The 12,808-nt window shown below is 42.4% G+C and overlaps 1 protein-coding gene across 1 annotated transcript in view; it reads right to left on the bottom strand.

The window, feature by feature from the left end:
• Positions 1-8,832: 8,832 nt before the first annotated feature.
• The window catches only part of ADGRL3 (adhesion G protein-coupled receptor L3), a 604,084-nt gene continuing 600,108 nt past the window's right edge, over positions 8,833-12,808 (bottom strand). The window contains exon 25 of the mRNA XM_066574505.1: positions 8,833-11,075. Within this exon, the coding sequence (XP_066430602.1) occupies positions 10,291-11,075 (785 nt within the window). The 3' untranslated portion in view covers positions 8,833-10,290. The remainder of the gene's footprint in view (positions 11,076-12,808) is intronic.

The following is a 12,808-nucleotide window of genomic DNA, read 5'->3' on the forward strand; positions in this document are numbered from 1 at the left end:
ATTTTACTCTTCACTACTACTAATCTGGCATTTCCATTCTTATCGTTGACATTAAACCTACTTTTTCTACTTTGTATTCTACCCTAATCTGACCAATGTTGTCTTAATTACTTATATGGTATAAGATAATGAGTCATTGGTGAGATTATGAATACACACAAGTTGAGCTAAACACTACTGCACATTTGTATATTTCTCAGGCTGCACTTTATTCCCCTACTTTTTCCTTTTATTGATGCTGTTTCTTGGGGAGGGGGCACAGAGGTACCACTAATACCTGTTAAGGTTCAGGGACACAGGATATTGAAAGAAGGTTTTATTAAGAAAAACATAAAAAAGGAATTATTCATATAAAGAAGACTATAGAAGAGAGAGTCAGTATGTCAGGACGCGAACCTGCAACCTTGTGTGCTCCAGGTGATGCTTCCCCTGATTCCTAGTACCTTGTTCCTCATCTCTTGTTCCATGTTCCTGGCTCTGTGTTTCTCTGTCACAGTCCACCCCATGTCTTGTACCTTGCCCAATTAGCTCCCTATCTAAACCTGGCCCTTCATTCCTTGTGTGTTTTTTGTGCCTACCAGCCTTTAACCAAGCTCCTCCTCTTTGGTACCTGTAATAAGATTGGCCTCTGTGCATTTCCCCCTGGCTTGAATCCTCACCACGTCTCTGCTGAACCCTCTGTGCTGCATCGACATCTCTGTGTATTGACCCCTGGCTAGTCTCTTGACCATTTCCTGCTTAACTCTCTGTTCTGCATCGCCATCTCTATATACCAACCCTGGCTTTCCTGCCCTCATTGCCTGCTCTCGTTATTTGCGCCCCCGACTCCAACCTAGTGCCTGAAACGCTACACAGTATTGCATTTATATAAAGAAAGAAAAACCTCTCAAAAAAAAGGACGACTGCATATAAAAGTGAGTTATATTGTTTTACCTGTTACCCCGACTCCTGGAGCTTCCTTCTCACCTAACGCCATCTGCACTGCACCGAGCACTATACAGCCCTCCAAGTAAAGGGACTACTACCCCAAACAACGCATTCCCGTAAAAACGCTATTGGTAGCCGGCACAAGCCTTGTTGTGGACAATCAACATCATCACTGCTCGACCAGGAATAGGAGAAGTCATTTTTGTCAACTGCTAGTTGCCTCCTTTTAGGGGAAAGTAGCCACCATTAATGAGTAATAGGCCCAAGACTACGGCTCGCATTATCTGCCAAAACCACCAGCTCCCATTCTGGCGCAGCATGCTACCAATTTGCATTATGATTTTTTTTTTTTATTGACCAAACAATATATTGTATAAGTCTGAAAATAGTCACATGTCCATCCAGTTCAGCCTATAATCCTGCAATGTTGATCCAGAGGAAGGCAAAAACCCCAATGAGGTAGAAGCCAATTTTCCTCATTTTAGAGGAAAAAATTCCTTCCTGACTCCAATGTGGCAATCAGAATAATCTCCGGATGACCGAACCTTCTGAGTAATCAGTGATATAACATGGAATATTGTATCGCTCAAGAAAGATCTTCAGGCCCCTCTTGTGCTCTTCTAGTGAATTCCCCATCACCACGTCCTCAGGTATAGAGTTCCATACTGTCACTGCTCTTACAGTAAAGAACCCCCTTCAGTGTCGGTGTAGAAACCTTCATTCCTCTAGATGTAGAGAGTGCTCCTTGTTACAGTCCTGGGTATAACAGATGATGGGAGAGATGTCAGTACTGATGATGTATTAACATAGTTATTAGAGCGCCCCCTTGTTACAGTCCCGGATATGGGAGAGATCTCTGTTCTGATCCCTGATATATCTATATATAGTTATTAGGGCACCTCCTTGTTACAGTCCTGGGTATAATAGATGATCGGAGAGATCTCTGTACTGACCCCTGATAAATTATACATAGTTATTAGAGCGCCCCCTTGTTACAGTCCTGGGTATAATAGATGATGGGAGAGATCTCTGTATAGACCCCTGATCTATCTATACATAGTTATTAGAGCGCCCCCTTGTTACAGTCCTGGGTATAATAGATGATGTGAGAGATCTCTGTACTGACAGCTAATATATTATACATAGTTATTAGAGTGCCCCCTTGTTACAGTCCTGGGTATAATAGATGGGAGAGATCTCTGTACTGACCCCTGATATATCTATACATAGTTATTAGAGCACCCCCTTGTTACAGTCCTGGGTATAATATATGATAGGAAAGATCCCTGTACTGACCCCTGAAATATCTATACAGATTTATTAGAGCGCCCCCTTGTTACTGTCCTGGGTATAATAGATGTTGTAGAGATCTCTGTACTGACCGCTGATATATCTATACATAGTTATTAGAGCGCCCCCTTGTTACAGTCCTGGGTATAATAGATGATGGGAGGGATCTCTGTACTGACCCCTGATATATCTATACATAGTTATTAGAGCGCCCCCTTGTTACAGTCCTGGGTATAATAGATGATGGGAGAGATCTCTGTACTGACCCCTAATATATCTATATATAGTTATTAGAGCGCCCCCTTGTTACAGTCCAGAGAATAATAGATGATGGCAGAAATCTCTGCACTGACCTCAGATATATACATAGTTATTAGAGCACCCCCTTGTTACAGTCCAGGGTATAATAGATGATGGGAGAGATCTCTGTACTGACCCCTGAGATATCTATACATAGTTATTAGAGCGCCCCCTTGTTAGAGTCCTGGGTATAATAGATGATGGAAGAGATCTCTGTATAGTCCACTGATATATTATACAGAGTTACTAGAGCGCCCCCCTGTTACAGTCCTGGGTATAATAGATGATGGGAGAGCTCTCTGTACTGACCTCTTATATATCTATACATAGTTATTAGAGCGCCCCCTTGTTACAGTCCAGAGTATAATAGATGATGGCAGAGATCTCTGTACTGTCCCTCATATATCTATACATAGTTATTAGAGCGCCCCCTTGTTACAGTCCAGGGTATAATATATGATGGGAGAGATCTCTGTACTGACCCCTGAGATATCTATACATAGTTATTAGAGTGCCATCTTGTTATAGTCCTGGGTATGTGAGATGATGGGAGAGATCTTAGTACTGACCCCTGATATATTATACATATTTATTAGAGCGCCCCCTTGTTACAGTCCTGGGTATAATAGATGATGGGGGAGATCTCTGTATGGACTCCTTATATATTTACACATAGTTATTAGAGCGCCCCCTTGTTACATTCCTGAGTATAACAGATGATGGGAGAGATCTCTGTTCTGACCCATAATAAATCTATCTATAGTTATTAGAGCACCCCCTTGTTACAGTCCTGGGTATAATAGATGATGGGAGAGATCTCTGTACTGACCCATGATATATCTATACATAGTTATTAGAGCGCCCCCTTGTTAGAGTCCTGGGTATAATAGATGATGGAAGAGATCTCTGTATTGTCCACTGATATATTATACAGAGTTACTAGAGCGCCCCCCTGTTACAGTCCTGGGTATAATAGATTATAGGGGAGATCTCTGTACTGACCCCTGATATATTATACATAGTTATTAAAGCACCCCCTTGTTACAGTCCTGGGTATAATAGATGATGGTAGAGATCTCTGTACTGACCCCTGATATATCTATACATAGTTATTAGAGCGCCCCCTTGTTACAGTCCTGGGTATAATAGATGATGGGAGAGAGCTCTGTACTGACCCCTGATATATCTATCTATAGTTATTGGAGCGCCCCCTTGTTACAGTCCTGGGTATAATAGATGATGGGAGAGATCTCTGTACTGACCCCTGATATATTATACATAGTTATTAGAGTGCCCTCTTGTTACAGTCCTGGGTTTTCTAGATGATGGGAGAGATCCCTGTACTGACCCCTGATATATCTATATATAGTTATTAGAGTGCCCCCTTGTTACAGTCCTGGGTATAATAGATGATGGGAGAGATCTCTGTACTGACCCCGGATATATTATACATAGTTATTAGAGTGCCCCCTTGTTACAGTCCTGGGTATAATAGATGATGGGAGAGATCTCTGTACTGACCCCTGATATATCCATACATAGTTATTAAAGTGCCCCCTTGTTACAGTCCTGGGTATAACAGATGATGGCAGAGATCTCTGTACTGACCCATGATATATCTATACATAGTTATTAGAGTGCCCCCTTGTTACAGTCTTGGGTATAAGAGATGATGGGAGAGGTCTCTGTATTGTCCCCTGATATATTATACATAGTTAATAAAGCGCCCTCCTGTTACAGTCCTGGGTATAATAGATGATAAGGGAGATCTCTGTACTGACAGCTAATATATTATACATAGTTATTAGAGCGCCCCCTTGTTACAGCCCTGGGTATAATAGATGATGGGAGAGATCTCTGTTCTGACCCCTGATATATCTATATATAGTTATTGGAGCACCCCCTTGTTACAGTCCTGGGTATAATAGATGATGGGAGAGATTTCTGTACTGACCCCTAATAAATCTATCTATAGTTATTAGAGCACCCCCTTGTTACAGTCCTGGGTATAATAGATGATGGGAGAGATCCCATCATTTACTATACCCAGGACTGTAACAAGGGGGCACTCTAATAACTATGTATAGATGTATCAGGGGTCAGTACAGAAATCTCTCCCATCATCTATTATACCCAGGACCGTAACAAGGGGGTGCTTTAATAACTGTGTATAACTGAGCCTTGTGTGGCGCAGAGTGTAAGCTCTCGCCTACGACCTGAAGGCTGCAAGTACAGAGATCTCTGTTCCCTCACCATCTCTCTGCTTACAGATAGCCTGCATTCTTGTATCCCCCAATAGCACAGGGAAGATCAGCTGATGTTACATCTACTTTCTGAGAGAAAACAGATATGGCCTTCTCAACATCATTCTTAACCAATTGACTATTTGACTTTGCTTTTGACATACCCCCAAAATCCTTTTTTATTGCTTTTGGCCTCTGTTACAAGCCTCAATTCATTATCAGCTTTATCTTTTCTGACACTTGCCCTACAATTTCTGCAGACCCCATTATATTCTTCTTTAGATATTCCCCCCTCTTTCCATTTGATAAACATAGTTTTCTTCCTTTTTAACATGTGTACAAGTTCTGTGTTCATCCATCCGGGTCTCTTTAAATGCTTCCCATTCTTCCTTCTTTTAGGGATTGGTAACAATTGTCAGCAAGAGCGGATAAGAATCTGTTGGATTAATTACTTTTACGTGAGAGATTCCCAACAAATGTCTGGATGGGTAAAATCTCCCATGATCACTATGTTGGGCGTCTTTGAGAGCTTGGCCATCTGATGTAGAAAGAGTTCCTCCGTATCTTCTGCTTGTCCAGGTGGCCTATAGTAAATGGCTACAATGGTGTCCTTTCTGTTCTTCTCTCCTTGTATTCTTACCCAAACAGTTCCTACAGAACTCCCAGCTCTGAAGCTTGAATCTCTGTGGAGATGAATGTTCTCCTAACATACAACACAACACCTCCTGCCCTTTTATTAGGTCTGTTTCTTATAAATACATTGTATCCTTCAAGCCTTCTAGCCAATCATGTGTATCATCCCACCAAGTTTCCTTGATGCCGATGCCGATCATATTTCTTTTCCTGTTCGGAGCTCCCATTCTCCTTGTTTACTTCCCATGCTCTGTGCATTTGTGTAGAAACATGTTAGTTTGTGATCGGTGTCCCTACTTTACTTCAGATTTTTTATCTTTCTTCCTTTCCACTTCTAACAGCAAGTTTCTCAAATGTATTAATTAGCTGTATATTGTTACCTTTCCCTTCCCATAGTGTTCTAGTTTAAAGCTATTCTAATGAGTGAAGCACGGCACCCACCAAATATATGCTTACCTGTTTTTGTAAGGTGCAACCCGTCTCTAGCAAGCAGTCCATCATATAGGTAATTTGCTCCATGGTCTAGGAATCCAAATCTTTGCTGATAGTACTATTAATGTAGGCCAGTTGTTCACCTCTAAAATCCAGTTCCATCTGCTTATTCCATGGTCATCCACTGGGAGGATGGATGAGAAGACAACCTGTGCTCCTAGTTCCTTCACCTTCTTTCCAAGGTCTTCACAGTCTCTGCAGATGGTTGCAAGGTCCTTTTTTGCAGTGTCAGTTGTCCGTACATGTATTAGTAGGAATGGGTGGTGTTGTGTAGGACTGAAGAGTCTTGACAACCTATCAGACACATCTTTGATCTGTGCACCTGGAAGACAGCACACCTCTCGTGAGGTGTCAGGTCTGCAGACAGCGGCCTCTGTTCCTCACAGTAGGCAATGACCCACAACCAGCAGCCTTCTTTTCTTCTTTACAATAGCACTTCTTTTTCTCCATTCAAGAGGACTCTGTGTGCTTACCACATTGTTCTTTGTGGTTAGAGTCATTTCTTGCTGTACCTCTTTCTCCTCTGCTCTTTGTGGGTAGAGTCATTTCTTGCTGTACCTCTTTCTCCTCTCCTCTGCTCTTTGTGGGTAGAGTCATTTCTTGCTGTACCTCTTCCTCCTCTGTTCTTTGTGGGCAGTCATTTCTTGCTGTACCTCTTTCTCCTCTGCTTTGTTCTTTGTGGGTAGAGTCATTTCTTGCTGTACCTCTTTCTCCTCTCCTCTTTGTGGGTAGAGTCATTTCTTGCTGGACCTCTTTCTCCTCTGCTCTTTGTGGGTAGAGTCATTTCTTGCTGTACCTCTTTCTCCTCTGCATTTTGTGGGTAGAGTCATTTCTTGCTGTACCTCTTTCTCCTCTGTTCTTTGTAGGTAGAGTCATTTCTTGCTGGACCTCTTTCTCCTCTGCTCTTTGTGGGTAGAGTCATTTCTTGCTGCACCTCTTTCTCCTCTGCTCTGCTCTTTGTGGGTAGAGTCATTTCTTGCTGGACCTCTTTCTCCTCTGTTCTTTGTGGGTAGAGTCATTTCTTGTTGTACCTCTTTCTCCTTTGCTCTTTGTGGGTAGAGTCATTTCTTGCTGCACCTCTTTCTCCTCTCCTCTGCTCTTTGTGGGTAGAGTCATTTCTTGCTGTACCTCTTTCTCCTCTCCTCTGCTCTTTGTGGGTAGAGTCATTTCTTGCTGCACCTCTTTCTCCTCTGCTCTGCTCTTTGTGGGTAGAGTCATTTCTTGCTGTACCTCTTTCTCCTCTGTTCTTTGTGTGTAGAGTCATTTCTTGCTGTACCTCTTTCTCCTCTGCTCTTTGTGGGTAGAGTCATTTCTTGCTGTACCTCTTCCTCCTCTGTTCTTTGTGGGCAGTCATTTCTTGCTGTACCTCTTTCTCCTCCGTTCTTTGTGGGCAGTCATTTCTTGCTGTACCTCTTCCTCCTCCGTTCTTTGTGGGCAGTCAATTCTTGCCGTACCTCTTTCTCCTTCTTCTCAGGAACTAGTACCAGGCCCTCCTGCCTGAGAACTTCATACCGGTTCTCGAGCAGTATGGATGCTGGCTCACTCCTGATCCTCCGGCTTCTTTGGGTCACATGCCGTCATTCCTTGGCTTCTGCTTAGGCTTTACGCCAAAGTATGCATGGTAGACCTGTTTCACGGTCTGATATAGGTTTTCTTTTTTCTTATAGGGTATATTGTCCGCAGATGTAGCAAAATACATTTGGGTGATTTAAACGCCTCTGAACACAACGATTGTATAGCTACAACACCCCAACACCTCGGGCAACAAATGTACACAACCGGTCATCACTACCAGTCAGGACAAACTAAGTGTACAAATAAGATTGGTGATGTGACGCGGCATGGCTGGCCAGGCACATTCGCCGAAACTATAGCTGATGGAGAGAAACTGTTTGCATATTTGTACAGAATAGGCCAAATGCCAAATATACACTAAATCAGTTGTAACGTTCCCGGCACCAATTTTGTTGGCCAGTGTAATCTAAGAGCCTGAAAATCTGACAAATTGTCATTCAGATTGTAACTCTCATTTCGAATAATTAGAAGTTTATGTGTGAAAGTTTACAAAGAAAAGAACAATATTGGAAATTAGAAAACAATTATTTGTTGAAGTAACAGTCCAGTTCTTACATCTAAATGATAGGAAAGTCCGTACCTGCAGCGGGGATTACCTGACGTCCATTTTTCTCAGATCTTGTTTCTTGGTCTCTGTTTTAGCTCCGCCCCATTAAGGCGAAGGTGCGTTCTGTGATTACAGCTTAGCTAGTACTTACACGGTGTCTGAGGTAGCTGGGACACATCGCCGGTCTCATCATGGGTCAGACCGGTCAGCCCTCCCTTCATCTGCAGCTCAGACTACATAAATACAAGGCTCAGGAGGTCCGTGCATGGAGAAATGATTTGTATTACAACAATAGCAGAATAATGATAAACTACCAGAGAGAAAAAGAAGAATATCAGGTAACTGCCACACACATACGAAGGGGAATGAGCTTTATTAAGAGAGGGGTCACTTTAAAAGGGTCTTCCTGGAATCTGGATAGGCCATCAATAACAGATCGGCAGGGGTCCCTTGCTCGGGACTCTCACCAAACAGCTGTCTGAAGTGGCCACGGTACCCGAGTGAGAGCCATGGCCACTACGCTGCACAACGTGCCCAATGAACGGGATGTCACAGAAGAGATGGCAGAGCTCACCCAAGGGTGGTCTCTTCAATTGGATGATCAGCGAAGGTCCCGAATGGCAGACCCCCAGCATTCTGCTATTGACCAATCCCAAGCACGGCTCATGAATATCTTAGTCCCGGGAACCCCCTTCTGTTTTCCTTTAAAATGAATGTGTTTCTTTTTATTAATAAAAAAAATAAATATAAATTGACATAAACCTTTTTTACTGAGACAAAATTTGTGAGACGATAAGAACAAAAAAATTTATATTTTTTCACTACATTAACAGGGACACAACTTTCAGGAAAAAAGCATACATTAGAGATGCGATGATAGTAAATGCACATCACATAAAATCTTTATATTTTATGCCATTAGTTGTCGTTTTCATTTAATTGGTTTGTATAATTGGTTAATACAGCACATCACAAATATATCAAATCAGCATGTGATTCTAAAATTGTTTAATTTGGAGGATTTCGTTTTCGTCGATTTAGAATCCATTTTCTTATTTTCACATAGCAATATTTGTCACTTGTAACAATAAAAAAATAATATTTATAGCAAGCCAACAAGTTTGCAGTACTCTTTCAATTATGTCTCAGATTATTCAAATGGGCATGGTCATAATCCCTTCTAGAACAGTGGCAGAAAATTGGAATTTCTAGCTAGCATTGTCAATTGGAATGAGCAATGAGAAAGATGTCCTCATACTGGCCAGTTGTGTACCGGAGAAAAGGGGGCAAGATCAAGAAGGAGGCCCAAGTCATTTAGTATCTAGTGCTAACGTAAGTCATAGCACAGTACTGAGATTGTCGTTGTTCATCAGTCCCTCCTCCCAGTGGGGCTCACAATCTAACTTCCTCATCTCAGACGCACACACTCGGGCCAGTTTCATAGGCTACTGCTTGACACCATGACTCTCCTAACCACCGGGACATCATGGTGACCGCATCCCCTCCTCTTTGTCAATGGTCCACTTTCTGGTTTGCTAACATTGTAGCAGTGTCGTGGTCCACATAAGTAGATGCTCAACACTCATTAACATGGAGATGAGTTATCTGAAATGGGTCCCCTCTCTCAAGGGGTCCTAGGACTGCCTCTGTGGTAGGTATGCCTACCACCACTATGTCTCCCCTGAGCAGCAAGCGTGGGGAGATGTAGCAAGAAAAATGGTGGAGATTATTAGTAAATGAGTAAAACTCCATGCATCTCTGAAGCAACAGCCAGTTTTTAGGGCAGTCTTGCACATTTTGAAAAAAGTGGCACAGAACTTCAAAAATAGAGTTTTGCCTCAGTGCCCTACTTCTCTTTTTGCCATAAATCTAGTGTAAATTCATCGATAAATCGGAGCCAATCTGTGGGTGTAAAAACACAGTGTTATTGTAGGACGGTCGCATCGTTACATGGATACCAAGCCACTATCAAAATGATCTTGCTATGTCGGTAGGAAACATTATCCAATTATCCAGTCAACAGCATAATAAATAAAGGCTACAAATATTGCCATTCTGATTCTTTCTTTCATTCTTTCTTATTTTTCATTAACATAATGAAGTTTTTTGGGGACAAAAAAAAAACTGAAAGAAAACAGAGCATTACATCTGCATCCTGCACACAGGACTAAAAATGCCGGTTTAAAAAATGTCTTACAGCATAAAGATTTAGAACACACAATATTATTTCTTATAGTAAATCATAAAAGAGTTTGTTAACGTTACTACTTCCCTCTTCACATTCTATAGACTGGTGATGAGATGAGCCGACTTTTCATCAGAAAGGGTTCCATCTTTGCTCAATGGAACTATGAATCCGTCGCTGCTCCCCCGCCCGAGTGGATAGTATGTATGGAGTTGATGGATGTGGTTTTGGGTTCCCAAGTTTGGCATGCTTTTATAGTATAATTCTTCTGCATCCTTTACTTTGACCGGGGATGAATCTGTTTGAGTACTAGTCGTAATGCTTCCTGTGACAGCGATGCCAGTTAGAGTCGGCATGCTGGTGTAGAGAAAGTCTCTGTTGGGTGATTGCATTGCTTCAATGTGCTCATTTGTTAACAAAGGAAAAACACTTTCACTGTTTTCGGGTGGAATCTTTCTCCTACAAAAGTGAAGAGGCTGGTGGCCGTCCATCAGGAGCGCCCGCGGGGGCAGCAGGGGGGCATCCGATTCCTCATTTATAAGTTCTAAACCAGGAATCTCATTGTTGGCTAAACATGTAGCATCCAGGACTGCATCCTCCTCCTTCAGATTGTTAATGTTGTTTATCAACTTGTTCACTAGGTTCCTACTTTGTTCACATGAGCTCTCATGGTTATTCAGATAGGAAGGTATACAGTTAGATGTCAGTTCTTTCAAAATCTTTTTTTCTAAGGCAGATTCTTTGTGGTTAAAGCCACGGTCTATTATTTTTACACAATCCCTAAAATATTCCCGTCTTGCAATGTTATAGCTGTTCACATGGTTACCATTCAGTGGTAGAGTATCCATGACACTTGTATCTCTGGCATTGTTCAGGATTCCCTCTGGAAAACATTGCAAAAAGAAACAAAAACTTGCAGTTAAAAAACGGAACAGATGACATTTTAGTACATTTCATTCTACTGCTGCCATAAGATAGTTTGGGCCGAGGTGACAAGCCCTCTGTATATTCTGAGGCGGCCCATTAAAGTAGTGTGACTTGTAAGCCGGCAGCGAGTCGCTTGTGATTGCAATTATCATCATTTTACAGATCATAGTAAATACTGCTGAAGTGTTGGTGTCCGTATGCTGACCTATATACAGGCCAGTATATACTAGCCCTGGAAGTCCAGCGTCTATGGAGGAGAACTGTGAGGGTCAATCTGTATAAAAGAGGGGGTTGTCTATGTAATAGGGGGGGAGGAACAATGAACATTCTGTTTAAGGGGGACCATGTAGAGCAGTCTGTATGAAAGAGGGGAGAATTATGGGGAACACTCTGTATGAGAGAGGGGGGACCATGAGGAGCCATCTGTGTGAAGGGGGGCATAGGGAGCAGTCTGTGTGATTACTTATTAGCAGTAAGGGTAGGATGTCACTATTAAAGGGGGCAGCAGGATGAGGATGTGTTATGAAAGCACGGAAACAAAGAGTGCCTGTGTTGCAAATTCTGCAGAGACAAGACATAACTGGAAAAAGTCATCATGGCGGTCTGGGCCAGATGCAATAGATGAGGAAAGGAACCATATCCAATCAGAAGACATCACCTGTGAGTCACTTGATGTAATTGTCTTTATTATGCCTTTGACTGCATCTGATAGATATTTTAAGTTGTGTAGTTATTTGACTCCTATATGATCACTGTGTTCAGTTTCAGTATGGAGGTAATTTTGATATTCTTGAAATGTATTTTTAATTTACCAACAGTATGGAGATATCATCCAGTCGTGGTATTGTGTCATTAGTCACTCATGGTACAGTAGTGATATCTGGTCGTGATATAATGGTGTTACTCAGTCATGGTATAGTGATCTTATCCAGTCATGGTGTGGCCTACAGACTCATGGAAAGGAAAGTACATTCTCTCCATCCATATCATCCTATGGCAAGAAACACAAGAGGGGGGAGGGTTAAGAATTACTAGGGCACCAGTTCTAGCACTCTTCTGCCAAATCTTTGTTGGCATTGATGTCCAGCTTGTAGTGTTTGATGATAGGCAGGGTGAAGCCCATGTAGTTAAGAGTGTAGCCCCTGTCGGTGGACAAGGTGGACCTGTGCTTTGTTGATCTCTTGCCTGATTCCATACAGCTGAGATACAGGAAGGTAATGAGTAAAAACTCAATACATGATAAGCCCACAGATAGAGAAAAACAGGGTCCAAAACAGGACAATAAGGCTAGCCAGCAAATACCCCTATGGACTAGCCTGAATCAAGCTGACCAGAAAACCACTGCCAGCCTGAACACAAGATGTGGCGCCTCAGCATCTGCTTCTGAGAAAACAAATCTGTTGCGTACAAATGAATGGTCAGCTTCAAGAGAATCATGTGCCCAATTAGATCCCACTCATGCCGGATGTACCATCAAAGATCCAGAGCTCATGCACCCCATGAAGCAGTACTGGCAAGGTAGGCTTGTTCACAGGTGGAAACTCTTTAGCCAAGAGCAGGGCTGACCCCAGCTAGACAACAGGAGACTCTTGCGCTACTGACACCATGGAAAAACAGCAGAGGGGCGTCATTAAGCCAAGACACTCTCAGCATGCCATGGAAATCACAAATGCTTCTTTCTGGCAGGAC

This window comes from Eleutherodactylus coqui, chromosome 7 (assembly GCF_035609145.1).
Source record: "Eleutherodactylus coqui strain aEleCoq1 chromosome 7, aEleCoq1.hap1, whole genome shotgun sequence".
Classification (NCBI taxonomy): domain Eukaryota; kingdom Metazoa; phylum Chordata; class Amphibia; order Anura; family Eleutherodactylidae; genus Eleutherodactylus; species Eleutherodactylus coqui.